The sequence below is a fragment of the Morus notabilis genome, unplaced genomic scaffold, assembly GCF_000414095.1.
Source record: "Morus notabilis unplaced genomic scaffold, ASM41409v2 Scaffold264, whole genome shotgun sequence".
Classification (NCBI taxonomy): domain Eukaryota; kingdom Viridiplantae; phylum Streptophyta; class Magnoliopsida; order Rosales; family Moraceae; genus Morus; species Morus notabilis.
The window spans coordinates 317,421-335,447 of NW_010368055.1; the positions used below are offsets into that span (position 1 = coordinate 317,421).

Below are 18,027 nucleotides of genomic sequence, written 5' to 3' on the forward strand. Positions count from 1 at the left end.
AAACACGAAGCAATATATTTGAGTTCCGCGTGTCACACCCAAGAACCAGCTAACAACGAATGGAGTTGTGGATTGTGACCTCCAAGTCTTTTTGCTTCGAGTTTTTAATTCGAGTTGAGATGTGATTTTATGTGAAAACTTTTTACTGTAGCAAAAAAGTTAGATGTGATTGTTTGTGAGAGCTTTTTACTGTAACAAAACTCGAATTCTAAACTCGAATCAGCGAAATGAACGGGACCTTAATCTTTGCGTGTTGTGCTGAAAAGTCTAAGCTGGTCAAAAAATCCTGAAACTGGTGGATTGTGACCTCCAAGTCTTTTTGCTTCAAAGATAGTGATCAACAGGACAAGAAGAATCAGTCATTTCCCTGTCTAGGACAAGATTCATGAGCAAATTTAATTATAAAATGAGTAGACATTGTTCCGCAAAATGAATTTAAGGTTTGACTGAGCTTAGAAAAATAACTGGAAAGACTACTACTACCATGCCGACAAGGAATAAAAACTGGATCAACAATAGCGGAAATTTTGAGCAAGTCAACGAAAAGTTAGGTTTACCTAATGTAATCAAGAGTGGATTTCGTGTCGTTTGTTATCAGCCTTCCAACTCAGCTAATTCAACCAAGCAATTTTCTATAAACAATGGGCGTAAAGGAAAAAAAAAATGTCCAGGAGAAAACAACAGAAAACAGAATCTTATTATTGATGTTACAAGAACAACATACCAGTTGGCAATATAACGATAATCCTCACCAAAAAGAAGCAAGAATACTAATGGGGATGCCAATTCAATATTACAATTGGATACAGCCAGACTCGAGTGGGAAAATAAAAAAATAATAAAATTGTGGGGTGATGTGCAAAACTATAAATAGATCAACAAATAATTGGACCCTCAAGTCTGACGGAAAGGGCCATCCGTTCCAACTGGAACGCCAAAACAATGGTATTGCTGGGGCCAAATCACTCAAGAAATCGAAGAAAATGGCAGGGTATGAAAAAACATCTTACCAGTATAACACTGTCTTTGAGTGTAGATTTGTATCAAATTCTATCCAGTTTTTCATATTTTTTATTTTGACCAGATCTAACGTTCATAAACATGTACTACCAGCAAGGACACCCTACCATAGAAAGTTTTTAAAAAAATGTCCCCAAATTTTGGAACATGCACAGTTCTTCGTTCATTCAACTGTAGTCGTAGTAGATATTTTTACTAATCGCGAATAAATCACTATCACTCCAAAAGGTTAACTATGATCCTACTCTTGAGTCTTGTCAGAATAGAAGCATGGCAAATTTGCTAGATTGCTTTTAATCCAGCAAGCTCCCGTAGCTTCTCGCAAAGTATAAATGTAATTGTAGTTTGTGGACCTAATCTTGCGAAAATTGTGAAGCCCCTGCAGAGTTTAAAAACTAAAATCTTCAAATATGATGATTGAAACAAAATAAAATAGATTATAATGTGATCCTGAGGAAGCTGTATGTTAATTTCTACTATATCATAGCACAAAAGCAGATATGTTTCTAGTTTGTTAAGACATTAGTGGAAAATATCAAAATTTAATCCATGAATACTTTGAAGACTACAAATGACAAAATGTAAAGAAAACTCCTACTGTATGGACAAAATAGAAATGCATGAGCCAAGAGAAACTCACCCCTTATAAAGGGCCTTGGGTCCTTCAGTACGCACAACCTGAAACCACACGCCAAACTTCATCAGGTAAGAAAGCTGTAACACTTGAAAATCTTGGCCATGTCTTCTATCCGCTTATATCAGAAAATTTATTTGTTATAAGTTTTAAAGATTCAACTTCCTAATAGAGAAGAAAGACACAAATCTGCGTTACGAAACCAATGCCAGAATAAGGAATAAAATACAGTCAAGTGGCTAGCAATTGAATTCTCAAGTTGCCAAATGTAAGTAAAATGCGCTGAAACACCACCAAGTTAACTTTCACCAACCAAATATTACTTAAAACCGTAAACTCTTTTGCAAATTAAATCTCCATGCATGCGCTCCCTCCCATTCTAAAAGTACTGAAACAAACAAAAATGAATTGAAACCCAAAAAAAGAAGATATAAAAATTACTACCTGATATGCACAATGAAATCCATTCCTATAGGTTCCAACCCTTTTACATTCTCGTTGCAACATGAGACGGGTTTTAACCATGTCCATAGGGGCAGTTATGAGGGTGCTGAGACCGCCGGCAACCATACTTGAGCTTCATCAAGTGCAGGGATTTAGTTAGTTTCCAGGAATAGGATTTGATTAGACAAACAATTCAGCACACTTCATTACAGCAAAAAATGGGACCCATGTATTAAACTCGGTCAGTTTTGAATTAAATAATCATCAATCTAGAAAGTGTTAGGACTACGTTGACAAAATTCGAACCTAATGTAGCTATTTAACTTTTCAAATCAACTGTGAATATCTTTAAGAGATATATCCATTTCTAGATTTTTTGAGCTAATGATTTTTCTTGATTTATTTTCATCATCATCTAAGCGTTGTTTGAGCTAAGCTTGAAGGTAATAAAACATTAAACATCTGAAGATAAGAATTTTGGTAGTGCCATACATGAGATGCAGGCGAAATCCTTCTTCAAGTGATGTCCACCTAATCAAAGTCTGCACTTAAATTAGAAAAAAAAAAAAAAAGGAAGAAAATTTCAGTACCAGATAGAATTGGAAATTAAAAAGTGAGAATAAAAAATTCTTTTCATGTGCAACGAATTAAATATCAGATTAACGATCTGGCAATTACTTCGTGGATATTCAAAGTGAAAAATAGCGTGCTTAGAACTTGACCCGCTTGGTTTCATCATAAGTTGCCAGTTGTGATGCAGTCAAAGCAGCAGCTCTGGCCATAGCAGGGCCAACGCCCTTCCAAAGAGCTATAACCCCTTCTTGAGAAACAATTCTGCGTAATTCTTTTGTTGGTCCTCCTTTTCTTAGGTTCGGATTCATCTGTAAACGAACCTGGTGACAGGAGAATAATTTCTAAGAAACGAGTCAAACAATCAGGGGAAAAATTTGAAAGGTTTTAAATGGAAATCACCTTCAAAACCTCAACTGGATTGGTCAGTGCAGTTGCAATGGCACCACCAAATAAGCCAGAAGCAATCTTAACAAAAATATTGGTGGATCCAAAAGCCCAATCACAAGCATACTTTGAGGGTTCATACAAGCCTAAGCGAAGACCCCCATAAAGAACCGATCTTGTCAATGCAGGTGTCAATCCTAGATACAAAGATCTAGGCCCTTCACTTTTTAATACTTGGACAAACAATTGCCCCTGAATATACAATTCATCTTATTACGATACTCATAAATCAGATCGTGAACAAATATATTAGAGCTAAGCAAACTACCATTCCAGTTAAAGGACCCCTCTGACCGACAAGTTGCATTTGCAGCCTAACTTTGAGTACATCTGCATTGCCAAAAAAAGTGCATCAACTTTTTAATAATGCAAAGACACTATAAATGTTTCTTTTGAAAAGTTCTTCTATATGCCCAACCGTATGCCATCTTTTAGTAACTCGTACAAATGTGACAAGAGCACTGATTTCAACTTTAATCTTAAACCCCACTTGTTGCCACTTTAAATGTCAAATCACAAAAATGGCCCTTGAAATGCCAACAAAGAAAAGATAAAGCTGACCATTTGAAATGCCAACAAAGAAAAGATAAGGCTCTCTACTTGGCCATACCAAAGTGGAGGTGCTCAAATTCTCAGTCATTATTACCTTATTCAAAGGTTATAAAACAAATTTCTACTAAAATTTACCCCTTCTCTATAATACAAAAATAGTTGTATATGCATACCATGCCTCTAATTTCTCTAATATGCGATATACACCCTTTAATGATGAACTCTAAGTTTGTCATACACGAGAGTTCACATATGAAAGCTCCCAACTGAGCTCCATGTTCAGCACATTACACTGGCAAAAATAAGAAGATCCCACAAAAATAAATTCAACAAAAGTAAAATCCTTTTGAGGGTGGGTCTGTCTTTAACCTACAATATGGAAGTCACACAATTTTTGTTTACATAATTTGTCTGAAATCAACCAAGTAGCATTCTCCACCTTCCAAATAATTTTAAAATTGAGAAAGTAAGTTCAAGAAATAGGCATGACAAGAAGATAAGCCAATCGAAGCCAACAAAAATTGTGATTTGTAACCCTGGAAAAATCATCCTTTTTTTTTCCTGTAATCACTGGCGTCATGATTTTACCTAGAGGATGAGTGATTCCTGTCGCAACCGCCACAGAAATTCCACTGGTACCGAAGTGGTAAGCAGCATAGGACGGCGAGATCGCCCAACTCTGCTTCTCATTGGCTTTCATAGTCCCTGAAAATTCAAACCAAATCGCGATTAAGCAAAAACATATTTATATATGTATATATATGAGCTATTTTTCTGTTTAGCAGCCGAGAAAAAGACGAAGCAGCTCGTCTTTTTCTCTGCAATTTGAGACCCGACCTGTCACCACCAGCTAAAGGAAACGAAGTCGAAAATCAAGATTCAAATCAAAACCGATCGTTGCTTGTTTTTTCCTTCCCTCTTTCCTCTGTTTTCTCGGAAACCAAACAAAAATTAAGATCTGGAAAAGGAAATACGTGACTGATCGAACCTGAAAGCTGCGATTTTTCGTAACCGTTTTTATCAGGCTCTTTGCTTCTCCGTAGAATGTTTGGTGCTTATTACAATATCGAGCGGTTTTTTTTTTTTTTTGCTGACTTGCGCCAGTTGTTTCTTTGTTCGCCTGTAAAATCGTTAGTTAAATCTAAAAGGCCTGATTCGAGGTCGTTTTGTCTTTTAAAGACAAATTTACTATCGTGTTGGCGTTCTGGCGAGAAAAGAAAGCCGAAGAAAATAAAATAGTTTTAATTACTAAAAAAGATTAAATTTTGAATGGTGGGAAACACGTTTTAAATCCTTTATCCTTGAAAGTAATTTGTTATGTAGATGTCAAGTGTATATGTGTTAAAGATAAAAATCATAAGTTTCAAGAGATTTGACTAAAGCATGTCAATGACTTCTGCAACTTTTGGTTGTCTAGATTGTACACAACATGAATAGAAGATCAATTTCCAACTTTTATGGTTTTAGAAATCAGAACCATTCTGTAGATTGGCCCTTCGTATTGGCTGAGTACACCGTACACTTGACTTATATGGATGGTTGGAATGTTGGAGGTTTCTCTTAATTCTAATAAAAGTATTTTGTGCTTTTGCTCCCTAAATTTTCCACAAGTTTACAATAATTACCGCGTCAATTTTAATTTGAGTAAATTATCATTGAATCCAATAAAGTGTTATAAAATGCCCTCAAATTGATTACATATGTTAAAATCTCGGCAAAAAACACTTTTATACCCATTATGTTTAGAGGCTGAAACATCAATGACAATGGAATGCATCATGTCGTGTATGTAAAGGCTTTTTCTTCCCAATTTTATCATGATTAAAAGTTCAAAATTAATACTAAATCACTGAAAGTTGAGGGGAAAAAAGACCAGATTATAATAACGTCCATTTCTTTGAGTGGAAGAAAATTAGTGAATGGGGAAACATTCTAAATGCTTAATTAGTAATTTGTCCTTTAGATTCCATGTAAGTTACTTGAGCTTTAAAATTTGTAAACTATTTTTGTGTTTCCAAGCAAACACTAAGCAGAAGGAAGAATACTTAAGTACCGCTGGAAATAACGTTAATACACACTTTTGAGTAAAAATGTCTCGGTTGCGAGCAAATTCGTAGGGCTTGCATTTACAAAATCACTCCTATAATTGTGCATACAAAAAATGCGAATGCCCACCTCTTTTCTTTTAGAGCACGGTGGCTACCGGTTTGGCTAGATAGAGCACTCACCCCAAAAAGGGAAAATCTCTTTACATTTGTTCTCCGAAACAGCAAAACAGTCGCATCTTCCGTGTTGTGTGCTAGAAGCAATTCCTTTTGACATCAAAGAGCTGATGTCTGAGAAACAAGTATTAGAAAAGAGCAAAATGTTCATGAATTGGTTGGCCTGAAGATGTGTTCAAAATTTAACAACAAAAGTTAAAGTTAGGAATGCAATAAAATCAGTTGTTATGGACCAATAATTTCTGGAGGAAAAAAAAAAAATGTTATTGGCCTTCAAAAAGCTGTATTTTAGCTCTAATTATGCCTTGCACATGCAAAACTGAAATCCTAAGAACCAAAAGGTGTGAGTTTTTATTCTAGTTGTATTAGTGGTGACCTTTTGTAGTCCAGTCTCTGTGTGACTATCCCATTAAGTAGAAGCTCTGAACTGTAAACTGATGATCCTGCAATTATGAGCCGGAGAATTTTAACGTGTCTAGCCAAAGGGTTAGTATTTTATAGAGAGAAACGATGAGGGATAGATTTATACCTTTCTTAAGGAATGGCAGACAGATTGAATGATCTTCTTTACAAGAAAGAATCAATAGACCTTCTGGGATATTTTCATCTTTTAGTGCCGATATCTGAAGTTTCTCCACTGGCTGAGGAACGTTTCAAGGCATTATCTCAATAATTCATAAGTGAGGCAGATAGCAAAATACTGCAAAATTAAACCAACTGCCTATAAACAAGTAGTTAATAAATTACCTATAGTTACCTGGCCATGAACTGCCTTGACCAAATTTATGATTATTTCTTTTTCAGGCTTAGTGTTTGGGGTGACAAATACTCTTTGGCCCTGAAAGGGAGCAGCAAACAGGTAAATAATATACCAGATATAAGCATATAACCAAAAGAGCAAAAAAGAATTAGGCAAAAGTAACTAAGACGCTTAAGTCTAAACTAATTTGAACCATTAGCAAAAAAGTATTGTAATCTTATTAAGACAATACAGCTTGTATGTTCACCTTTAAGAGAGGATGCTGATTTGCGCGAGCCAATGAAACAGGCATACAAAACCCAAATTCCTTTTCCTTCTTAGCATCCCTCAGAATGTAGTTTCTCTCATCGATGAAACAGTTTTCTTCTCCACAACTCTCCAGCCATAGGTGTGTCACCACTGGTTTACCAAGAGCAATAGCTTCCAACATGTTTTTGGTGCGTGCAAATGTATCTGCTACAAAATGTGTTGCATCCATAGAACATGACGCAATGGATGTGCCTAACCTTGCCGCAACCTACTAGGATAAAAATGACATTCAGTTCTGATTTATAGTAAAGTTTTCTGTGATAAAACAGAAATCAAAAGTCTACCTTTTTCTGCTGCTTGACGATATCAGCATCCAAATGCTGGCTAAACAAGATGCGGACATGTGCCATATCTCTTCGTCTTCTCAACTCTTTCCATGCAAATTCAGGTATTTGCTCGGGAACACCTAGCTTGATAAGCTCTTTCAAAAGGGATCTTCTTGGTACATTTTTTTGGCATGGTCTTTTGTCGTAGTGGCTATACGTATTATTGGATGGCACTGCATTTTTGCCTGTTTTAGAGCTAAATGTAGTACATTCTGAACCAGAGTGCTCAAGAGTCTTGTTTGAAGATGCTACTATGGTATGGTCTTTTTCTGCACCAATAGCCACTGATGCGATACACTCTGAATCAGTAGAAACTATTCTCATAACAGCTGTTTCGCGTTCAGAAATGGAGACTGCTAAATCTGGTTCAGCAAAACTTTTTCCTGACAAGCTTCTTGGGAAATCATTTCTTGAAGAAGATTTGGACTCTGCTTCCTCCTTCATATTGGCTTTGCCTATCATCCTATCATGATTATGTGGATTGAATGGGACATTCAGGTCAATGATTCTGGTGGAATGTTTCCCTACTTGGCGACTTGTTCTTTTACCTTTGGGACAGTTCCACATATCTGATTTTGAAAAAGTGTGCCATGTGATCTGTCTAGCTCCCTTACTTGAAGAACGAAGTTTCAAGCTTTTTCCTCTCACATTCAAGACTTTCAATGGATTAGCATTCAAACATCTTCGCTTTCTTATGTACGCAAGGATGCCCTGTTCTACAGTATCTTTCACCTTTTCTCCTGGATTAACCCCTAAGTCGTGCTGTCTAGTTCTGCAGGAAAAAGGAGTAACTTTCACACCTTGCCCTTCGGACTGTTCATTAACTTGAGGGATATTTTGCACCGGTGTTGCTGAAATCATATTGCTATTATTTTCAAGAACTCCTTTCTCTCTTTGCATAACAGGGTTGGGAGGACTTCGTCCTGAACTTTCATTTGAATTAGCAGAATTATTACCACATAACCCAGACTCAGCTAACAACTTTTTCCACTTCACTAACCCCAGTTTTGTCAACTCAGGATTACACTCCTTGATTCCAGGCTGTTTCCTAGACAAACTGGAAATGCCTCTACCAAACTTCCTGTCGGACCTCTTTTTTCGCTTTACACTTCCCAAAATGTCTCCTGTATCATAACAAGCACTCTTTTGAATGGAAGGAAGTTTCAGTTTAGCATTATTCTCTCCGACACCTCTTAAAGAACCATCCGCGTTGTTTTCCATATCCTGAAAAGCATTGGCAGAACCATGGCCAAAAGGATAACCATAAGCTAGTGCTTCGATGGCTTCCGCAGCTATTTGGGTGTTGAAACCAATATCACAGATGTCAAGAGTATCACTTCCCATCTCACTAAAATCCAACTTCTTCCCTGTTAGTTCCAACTCCTTGGAAGAGTTAACTTCAGTGTTGGTTTCAACTTTCGAACTATGCCCTGCAAATCCCTTGTCCAAATCACTTAAATCCTTAGTTTCCTTGCCAAGATCGGAAATCCCTTTTCTATCCCTGCCCTCATCATCCAAAATGTCTATCCGCTTCCTTCTAAAAGATCTCTTCTTTCTAAAGGAATCCAATCCTTCATAAGGGTCATTGACCATAAATTCAAGCTTCCACTTTTCCTCTATGTGGGCTTGCTGACTAATTCTCCTGGCCAGATTTCGAGGTCCTTCGGCACTTGGCACAGCAGGAGATTTCTCTCTACAAGTCTTTCTATAGTCAGTCTCAGTCCCTGGTGACATGCCAAATTTGTTAATCAACACAAAGTGGTCAACAAAACCGAGTGCATCAGCTTGGGACCACTCCTCAAGTTTCTGAGTACTTTTGTTATTTAACCTCACAAGTTCCCCTTCACATGCAGGCTGCTCAGGCAGATCCTTTTCGTTCCCAAAACTTGTTAATAAAACTTCACTCCCTTCAACGTATTCAAGACGAAGCATTATTGAAATTCGAAAATGAACAAGATAATTTCACACAGGACACAGCAAAACAATATATATATATATATATATATATATATATGTATGTATGTATGTATGTATGTATGTAATCACACAAAACATAACATTTGGGGGGAAAAACACACACACACACACACAAAACTTAAAATAATAGGGGTTATTTACTATTTATACCATGCATAATCATTGGATGTCAGTTTCACATTATCTTTTTATGTCAATTGCTGATTTTGACCACTTAAATTAAGACTTTACTAGTCACGACGTATAGAGTATCCAAAATGCATGGTATATACTTTTGATAAATGTAAAATGCAGAGTATAAGATACCCAAAAAAGCCTAATAATAATCTTGTAGAAGATGAAAATAGTGAATATTATACCTGCGCAACGTTGTTCGGATTTTTTCTCAGCCTCATTGTCAGGTAAGGATTTGGTCACAGCCACTACTCGACTTCCATTGATTTCTTCGTCCTCACTATCAAGCACTATTTCTTCCTCGTACTCGCATGGCGGTTCAGTCGTCTTTTCACCGCCACCACCGCGATCAGAATCGCACTGTAGTTCAGTGTCCAAATTTATATTGCAGAACTCGGATTCCTCCGTGGGGCTATCAAGAGGAACAGTGTCCTGCAATTGTGCGCGATCGTCTTCATTACCTTTCTGGTTTCCGCATTCTGATTCACATGCCAAAACAAGAAAACTCTGATTAAACGGATTCTACAGCAGTTGTGCATAAACCGATTCTTGGAAAAGCAATCTTAGCAAGTTCATTTTAAAGGGAAAATTTGACGTAAAAGATGAAAATACTTCAACAAGATGAAAGTGACGATTACCAGATGAGATTGAGAATCGATGAGACGGAAAATCAAAGCGATGGATGTTGTTGGTGCTATTGAGATCGATGGCCATTTTAGAATGCAAAAATCGAAGAATTACACACAAACTCTTGAAGAGAAAATCGCTGAAATATATAGACTGAAAAATAATTAAAAAGTGGTGTGGATTTTGAATTTGAAGAGTTGTGGAACGGCAGGGGAAGCGTTTTGGAGGGGGGAAAAATCAGAGGAGAGGAGAATGAGTGGGAGATTTTCAGGTCTGTATTTTGGAGGGAAATATTTGATGCGTATATTTTAGAAATTATTAATTTGTCATTTGTCAGTTCAAGCGGCCATTTGGTCTGGTGGTATAATTCTCGTTTAGGGTGCCAAAGGTCCCGAGTTCTATTCTTGCCAAGCCCCCGACGTTTCGTTTATGTTTTTTAGAAGAGTTTTGAACTCGTTTTGAAATAATTTTATTTTTTTGTATGAAAATGAAAACGTTTTTAATCTCATATATAATTTATTTTTAAAAATGTGTTTGATAATTTTATTAAGAAATTATTTTTAGTATAAAAAAATTATTAATGTCTCTTTTTTCTCTCTCTACTCGAGAGATGAGAAAATAAAAAAAAATTTATTTTTTATTTCTCTCTCATTTTATACTAAATTAAAAAATTATTTTCATTTATATTTTTTATATTTATTACATCAAACACTGTTTTAAAAATATTTTCATTTTTTTCTTGAAAACCGTAAAAAATAAAAACATGATCAATTCTAAACACATCTTCATTTTTGCTTTTCTTTTTCTCTGCCCAGTTCATTTGAGTTCAATGCAGGACTGAGGTCCAATTTTTCTTTTTTGCCTTTTTTTTTTTTTCCCTGCCACCGTTTTCAAAAAAATGGCCTCTGGAATCGAGATTATTTATCTACGTAAATATTACTTCTTTTATTTGCTTTGTAAGTTGCTAATTTATAGAGAGGAATGGAAGATTAAGAAAAGCTAAAAGAGGCTAAAAAATGGGGCATTCCGAGAATCGAACTCGGGACCTCTCGCACCCAAAGCGAGAATCATACCACTAGACCAAATGCCCATATTTATTATTTAAAATTTTAACTTATTAATTAAGCAAAATACACAATTCTTTAATAGAAAGTGTAAATTCCTATTTTAGCAGTTTAATATTTCAGTTTTCACATTCTTGACCCTTTTTAATAATCAATCACATGATAAAATGATTCCTCAAAAAATAATAGACACAAGGAAAGAAACACATTGCCATCACGTTTTTATTATTTATTATTTTAAAAAAGTGCTTTTTCTATATAATGTCGGTTTTGTTCTTATAGATACTCATATTTTTCTACTATATATCACTCTTCTTTCCATCTTATCTATTTTTCTCTTCACAATCTCTCCTCATCCTCTTAATTATCATCTTTTTTCTTCCACCTTGTTCACTCTCTTTGTGACTCTGTATCAAAGTAACTTTTTATTTGCATACCAAAGTAAATTAATAAAAGCTACTCAACGATTGTTATTTAATTATCTCTATTTTAAAAGACCGGCCATTTTTTATATTTTAAAATATTTGTCATTTATTAAAAGACAGTTTCAGAATTAGGTATTTTTAAATAGATCTGAATAAAAAAGAAAATTGTTTAGCCAAAAAAATAATCATTCTTTTTTTTTAAATAGCATGTAATATATTTTGTAAATTATTATCTTAATGTTTTTATCTTATTACTTTTTTCAACCTTTGAAAAAGTAAACAAAATCCGCTGGAAAATAAATTAATGCTATCTCACATTTTTCGAATGAAATAATAGATATTATCTTTTTAAACTTTAGGATTCCTTACTATTAGTACTAAAACAAGTTATTTAGAATTCTCTTTTTTTTTTTAATTCTGGGATTCCTTATAGATTTATGTATAAAAAACAAGTTATTATCATAACTAGTCCTTGAATGGTCACTTTTCTATCCTTCTGTTCCACACGATAAAATTGTCGGTAAATGTTTTTTTCTTTTTTCAATTGTTAATTTGTGAAATTCAACCTCTAAAAAAAATTATCTCTATAGCACAATATATGAAAATTTTATAAAAAATAGTTACATTAGAGGTTGTTTGGTTAGGGAATTTGTCCCCTGATTCGAATCATGGTTCGTTGTTCGCTACAGTATTTTCTCTCATAAAAAATACACGTAAATCGAAAATAATTATAATCACATGGTTTTAATTCATGAACCAAACGTCTCCTATGTAAAATATGTTAAACTTCGAGGATTTTTACATGTTATATAGATAATTCACTAAACTCTTAAGTTTTCACACTATGTATATATCGTTTACTATTAGTAAGTTTTAAAAATTAATCATCAATCTGTCATGGATCAAAATTGCTAAAAAGTCATAATTTAATAACTAATTTATCAAAAAACTAAAATGATAGCTTTGTACTTTTAGTTGTTAAAGTGATATTAAAAATGGTTTGTTTTGTATTTTTTTAATTTAATGTAATTTTGATTATATCAATAGTTAGAAACTCAACTTATTGTAGAAAATCCTTCGAAAGATTGATGCTTCGTTTATTTCACTGATTTGAGTTTTTATTTTAATTTTGTTATAGTTAAAAGTTCTTATAAAAAGTTACATCTAATTTTTTTTTGATACAGTAAAAAATTTTCACATAAATCACATCTTAATTCAAATTAAAAATTTAAATTAATAAATAACAAACGAGATAGTATCAAACCATTGGGGTGCACTTTCCCCCTACCGGTAGGGTGCATTAATGACCTCTGGATTTAAATTGGACGGTAAAAGAAGGTGAATGTGTACTAAGGCTCCGTTCATTTCACTGATTCGAGTTTAGAATTCGAGTTTTGCTACAGTAAAAAACTCTCATAAACAATCACATCTAACTTTTTTGCTACAGTAAAAAGCTCTCACATAAAATCGCATCTCAACTCGAATTAAAAACTCAAATCAGCGAACTAAACGGGCCCTAAATTAATATGAAACCTCTCTCGTATAGGATTTCAATGCCAGATTTAACATTTAATTTTTTTATAAAAAAAAAAGTACAGAAAACTGATGGCGATGTTGTGTTCTTCATTGCCGATGAGCTCTTGCCAGTGGAGATGCCGAGGATTCGCCCCCCTTTGAGAGGGATGTTGGGTTCGAGGGGGCCGGAGTCGCTCGCATCGCCTTGGAGAGATGAAGATCGATTCGTAGGAGTTCGAGATCTCCGTCGATCGGCGTTCGTGAGGGAGCATGGTCGCCGTTTGTCCTGATGAGAGATTGGGAGTAGATGGGCATAGAGGAAGAGGGAAGATAGAGAGAAGGGAGATCGAGGGAGCGTGGCCACCGTTCCTCATGACCATCGATGGCATCTACGATTATTATTATTTTTTTTCAAAAATGAAAATTTATTTTAGATGACGTTAGGTATAAGTATTCAGAATCATGATTTAAAATTATTCTCATTTTACGTATATATTTTATGATAAAAAATATTATAAAGAATCATAAATCATGATTTAAAATAATGGACAAATATAAAAAACAAACATTCTAATTCATTGTCGTACTTCTTAATTCTTCTTCTTCTTTTTATTTTTCTATTTAGTTGTAACCACCCCACCGCCAAACTCTGTTGAGTGCGGATTCAAAGATGTGCCCAACTGCCACCACGCTACAAATTTCTAAAATCTCGTTCCTCTGCCGATTTAAGTTGAGATATAATATTTTTTTAAAATTTTTAATAGTGTGATATTTCTTTTAAAAATTTAAATTGTAAAAATTAAAAATTAAAAAATTAAATTAGTGAAATGAATAAAATGTAAGAAGACGAAGTTAGAATTTATTACATTTTTTTATGGGACAAATTTATGCATTTATGAATTTAGAATTCGACTTTAACTCCAAAATGCGTTGGTTTGTAGGTAATTTAAGATGTGTTTGATATGAGAATTTGTGTCATAGTTTAAATTATAGTTCGTGAATCGCTATAGTATTTTTTCTCATAAAAAACACACATAAACTGATAATAATTTTGAATCATGATTCTGAATCCGTGAACTAAACGTCCATTTAGTTATAGTTATTGGGAAAATGTTGTGGATTGAATTTGGAAGAGTTAATCGCAGGCAGGATAAGGGGAGGGGAGCGAAGAAGAGGGAAAGGAAGGCTGTGTTTGGAGTTGTTTTTATTTTTATTTTTTATGTTTTTTGAGAAAGAAAAAATGAAAATGAGAGAAAAATGACGTTTGATACAATTAAAGACAAAAAAAAGGAAAATGAAAATGATTTTTTTGTTTAGTGTAAAATGGGAGAGTAATGAAAAACGACTTTTAGTTGTTTTTTATTTTTTATTTTCATTTTATCATCTCTCGAGTAGAGAGAGACATTAATGAATTTTTTATACTGAAAATAATCTATTGATAACACTACTAAATGTATTTTTAAAAATGATTTATGTTTGAAATTGAAAGCGTTTTCATTTCCATTTCCATTTTCATACAAAAATAAAATCATTTTAAAACGAATTTCAAACGCACCTAAAAATGTTTTTTTTTTATATTGTTTAATCATGTGTATTTTTAGTTTTGATCTAAAGGTGCATTTTTTAATCTAATAAGACGTTTAATTTATAAATTCAGAATTACAACTCATGATTTTAATTTTTAAAATTTAAATTTTTTATAAGAGAAAAATAATATTAAAAACTAATAACTATGATTTAAAACTAAAGATAAACCCTTTAAACAAACATGGCATCAACTATTCAAAACTAATCCCATAAACTATTCAAAACTAATCCCATAAACTATTCAAAACTAATCCGATGGCTTACAAATTCTGACTCAAAAAGTACATTCTCTACGATAGATTTTCCTTTTTTTTTTTTTTTTTTTTGAAAAGGAGAGTATCAAACTTTATTCCATGGATTTATCACATTGGCCCACAAAATCCATTTTACGAAAGGAAATTCGTTATATATTATATATATATATACACATACATATATACAGAGTTACAAATCTCTCTTTTTCAAGGGTTTTGAGGGATGGGCTGCGTATCAACCATAACCAGCAAAATCACTGGGCTTTTCATGGCGGAGAAGAAGAGGCCATGGTCCGATCTTCCCTTCGAACTCCTCTCCCAAATCTCCGATCGCCTACACCTAATCGATTTGCTCCGCTTTCGCGCCGTCTGCAAGCAATGGAAAGTCGCTTCTTCGACCTCCACCGCCGAGTCCGAATCCTCTCCGGGCCGACAGCCGTGGTTTCTCATGTACGCCGACGGTTCTCAGTGCCGTCTGATAAGCGAAGCCGCAAAGAATTTCACCGTCGACGTCCCGGAGCTTGACGGCGGCGCTACCTGCCTCGCCTCCAGCCACGGCTGGCTCCTGGTGCTGCAGAACCATGGCGCGATCTTCTTCTTCTGCCCATTCTCCAGAGCCAGAATCGATCTCCCGAGACTCGACGGACCGGAGCTCTCCGACCTCGACGTGGCGGTGTTCTCCGCGCCGCCGTCGTCCCGCGACTGCGCCGTGGCGGTGGCCCGCCGCAAAAGCCCCAGTGTTTTGGGATTGACTCTGATCCGCCGCGGGGAGGAGAAGTGGACGGTGCTTGAGTTCTACGCGTCGCTGTCGACGACCGTGAGTTGCGGCGCGTATCGCGGCGGATCGTTCTATTTCTTTGATAGCAAGGACGGATTGGCGATTTTCTCCCTCGAGAGTCAGGAGCTGAAGACCTATCGCGTGGTTCCTCCCCGCAGTCCAAACGACACGAAAAACGCCAGTACGACGGAGAAGATTCCGTTCTCTTGCCACAGGGACCAATTGAATGACAAGAAGTGGGCGGCGATCCCCGACGACGTTTCCATCTCCACTTGCGGGACGTTTGTGAAGTCAAACGACAATGATTTTGTTATCTTTAACGAGAGTCTTGGGGAGCAATCCGATGGTCGTCGCCTTAAAGGAGTGTGGATCCACCCCAGATTCTTTCAAATCTCTAAAGATGAGATCAGTTGGTAAGAGGGAACTTTCTTGGCTTTTATGGTAGATATGGTAAAATTGGTACTCTATTTTCGCTTGTTATTCTCCTCTTTAGTAAGACAATTTAGAATATAGTAAGTTGTTAGTCAACTTCTTTTGATGGGCTATCAATTTTTTTTTTTTAATGGTTCTACATGTCAAACGTTCAAAGTTTATAAATGCATTTATTTATTTATTTTTTCAAATGCCATTTAAGGATTGCAAGTATGTCCTTTTTATATATAGTATATCATAATCTCAATAGTAGTGCTGAGAATTCTTCCTCAGGTACAGTTGAACAACCTTTTCTTTCATAATATGTTCGGCCATAGGGGATGCAACAAGCATCAACAATTTCGTTTTTAACTAAAAAGTATTAAACTAAATCTATACGAAAAGATTAAATATTAAAAAATCTATAAAAAAAAAAAACTAAACAAAATAATTAAAATACAAAGAATAATATCAGCTGTTAGATCAAAGATGCTTTAATCTGGACCATTGAACCAAAACCTTAAATGCCTAAAGAAAACCTACATTGCACTTAACAAAGCCGCATTGGTGATAGAAGGAGAGGAGACGACGCCTTAGGTTTTTTTTTTTTATTTTTATTTTAATAATGGTTTTTTGTTTTAGTTTCTTCTTTATTATTATTTTAATATTTAATAAATTTTTAAAGACAAATGTTTTAGTTAATTTCTAATGGTATGTCGTGTCAGTAAATCTTTTCAATGGCAATGCCGCATCAACAAATATGTTAATGTTATAGACGGAATTGAATAGAGGGACATATTGATTTATTTTTTATAGAAAAATCGATGGCACTTTGAAAATTGATCCATGTTTCAAGGGTAATTATGAAAATAATCATTAATAAATATATATATATATATATATATTAACGTCAATGTCGTCTATTGAGAACCCTTTTAAAAAAGTTTTGTTCTTACATTATATTGTTGTTCCAAATACATCATAGATCGTGATGGGTTTGCCAATGCCATGTAACAATTCGGATTTGAATTTAGTCGATTTAATTATTATTATTATTTTGAAAGATAGATGTTTCTAAGAGACAAATTTTTAAGAGTGTAAAAGGAAATTTTGCTCAATGGAGAAACACCGAAAAAGTCAAGAAATGCAAAGACGGTTAATTATTTAGGGGTTGTTCTTTTGCAACAAAACTCAGAAAAAATTTAAACTCAACTTACAACTTTATTCAAGTTCACATTTTTTTAAGTTCTAACTTTATTCAACTTTACTCAACTTTATTCAAGTTACAACTTTAACTCAAGTTATAACTCAAATTCAACTCAAAAATTACATTCAAGTCACACTCCAAAAGAATAACCCCTTAGCTTCGCACACAAATCGCACCGATGTTCAACTTTTTTGTTTGCTGAGTGCTGTTAGGTTTTTTTGTTGGCATTTATGGCAACAATATTGAAGAAAATATTCTGCAATTCTAGTTACTTGTTGTGAAAAAAAAAAAAAGTGTAAGACACATTTGAATTTTAAGAGAAGATTCTATTAGATAAATTTTAGAGATATGCATTAGCTAGAATTATAGAGAGATAAATTCAAAAAAGATATCTAGATATGCACTGAAGATATACTACATCTTTCAAAGAATTTAAGAGATCTGGAAAAGATGGAAAGATTTGAAAGAGATAATCCTAATATAAGTTGAATTCGAAAAAAACTAAAGTAAGGATTTAGTTATGGTTCTATAAATTCCCAGAGAGTTTTAATTTCATTATACGATATTTTTGCTGAAGATTTGGGAAGAAAAATCAGATAAAGATTTTGATTTATTTTAAAAATCAAAATTAATAATGTTACAACTATGTCTCAATAAATCGTGAGACAAATCTGTAATTTTCAAATTTTGAGAGATCCGTATTCAAAAATTGACCTAGGATTTC

General features: G+C 34.4%; 3 protein-coding genes and 1 non-coding gene across 6 annotated transcripts; 1 reads left to right on the plus strand and 3 right to left on the minus strand.

The window, feature by feature from the left end:
- Positions 1-780: 780 nt before the first annotated feature.
- LOC21403342 (mitochondrial substrate carrier family protein ucpB) lies at positions 781-4,782 on the minus strand. Of its 3 annotated transcripts, none has more exons than XM_024176285.1 (9): positions 4,656-4,782; positions 4,256-4,372; positions 3,384-3,445; positions 3,071-3,307; positions 2,821-2,991; positions 2,591-2,640; positions 2,099-2,231; positions 1,661-1,698; positions 781-1,399 (listed from the first exon to the last, which is right to left on the minus strand). In XM_024176285.1, exons 2-9 carry the CDS (start codon positions 4,365-4,367, stop codon positions 1,303-1,305), a joined length of 900 nt encoding a protein of 299 aa, XP_024032053.1. In that variant the 5' UTR covers positions 4,368-4,372; positions 4,656-4,782; the 3' UTR covers positions 781-1,302. The 3 variants fall into 3 exon arrangements, with proteins under 3 accessions (XP_024032053.1, XP_024032052.1, XP_024032054.1); XM_024176284.1 differs by having other exon boundaries at positions 4,505-4,782; XM_024176286.1 differs by lacking the exons at positions 781-1,399; positions 1,661-1,698 and adding an exon at positions 1,714-1,772 and having other exon boundaries at positions 4,505-4,782.
- A 1,184-nt stretch (positions 4,783-5,966) lies between these two features.
- Positions 5,967-10,149, minus strand: LOC112094696. Its single transcript, XM_024176269.1, has 8 exons — positions 10,074-10,149; positions 9,621-9,914; positions 7,243-9,191; positions 6,897-7,166; positions 6,647-6,727; positions 6,419-6,530; positions 6,266-6,332; positions 5,967-6,003 (listed from the first exon to the last, which is right to left on the minus strand). The coding sequence occupies exons 1-8, from the start codon at positions 10,147-10,149 to the stop codon at positions 5,967-5,969; spliced, it is 2,886 nt and encodes a 961-aa protein (XP_024032037.1).
- Positions 10,150-11,080: 931 nt separating this feature from the next.
- Positions 11,081-11,152, minus strand: TRNAP-UGG. Its single transcript has one exon. It is a non-coding gene; the product is annotated as a tRNA-Pro (tRNA).
- Positions 11,153-15,111: 3,959 nt separating this feature from the next.
- On the plus strand, positions 15,112-16,222 carry LOC21403344 (F-box/kelch-repeat protein At1g57790). Its single transcript, XM_010114417.2, has one exon. It carries the CDS (start codon positions 15,131-15,133, stop codon positions 16,100-16,102), a length of 972 nt encoding a protein of 323 aa, XP_010112719.1. The 5' UTR covers positions 15,112-15,130; the 3' UTR covers positions 16,103-16,222.
- The last annotated feature ends 1,805 nt before the right edge of the window (positions 16,223-18,027 follow it).

Excerpts from the sequence above, each read along its gene's own strand:
- LOC112094696 (XM_024176269.1), bottom strand. The coding sequence starts at position 10,149 with ATGGCCATCGATCTCAATAGCACCAACAACATCCATCGCTTTGATTTT. Across the intron at positions 6,728-6,896 it reads ATCAGCATCCTCTCTTAAAG|GGCCAAAGAGTATTTGTCAC; the intron begins GTGAACATACAA and ends GCTCCCTTTCAG. Across the intron at positions 6,333-6,418 it reads TCTGCCATTCCTTAAGAAAG|GATCATCAGTTTACAGTTCA; the intron begins GTATAAATCTAT and ends TCATAATTGCAG.
- LOC21403344 (XM_010114417.2), top strand. The coding sequence starts at position 15,131 with ATGGGCTGCGTATCAACCATAACCAGCAAAATCACTGGGCTTTTCATG.
- LOC21403342 (XM_024176285.1), bottom strand. The coding sequence starts at position 4,367 with ATGAAAGCCAATGAGAAGCAGAGTTGGGCGATCTCGCCGTCCTATGCT. Across the intron at positions 3,446-4,255 it reads AGGAATCACTCATCCTCTAG|ATGTACTCAAAGTTAGGCTG; the intron begins GTAAAATCATGA and ends TTGGCAATGCAG. Across the intron at positions 3,308-3,383 it reads GGGGTCCTTTAACTGGAATG|GGGCAATTGTTTGTCCAAGT; the intron begins GTAGTTTGCTTA and ends TTGTATATTCAG.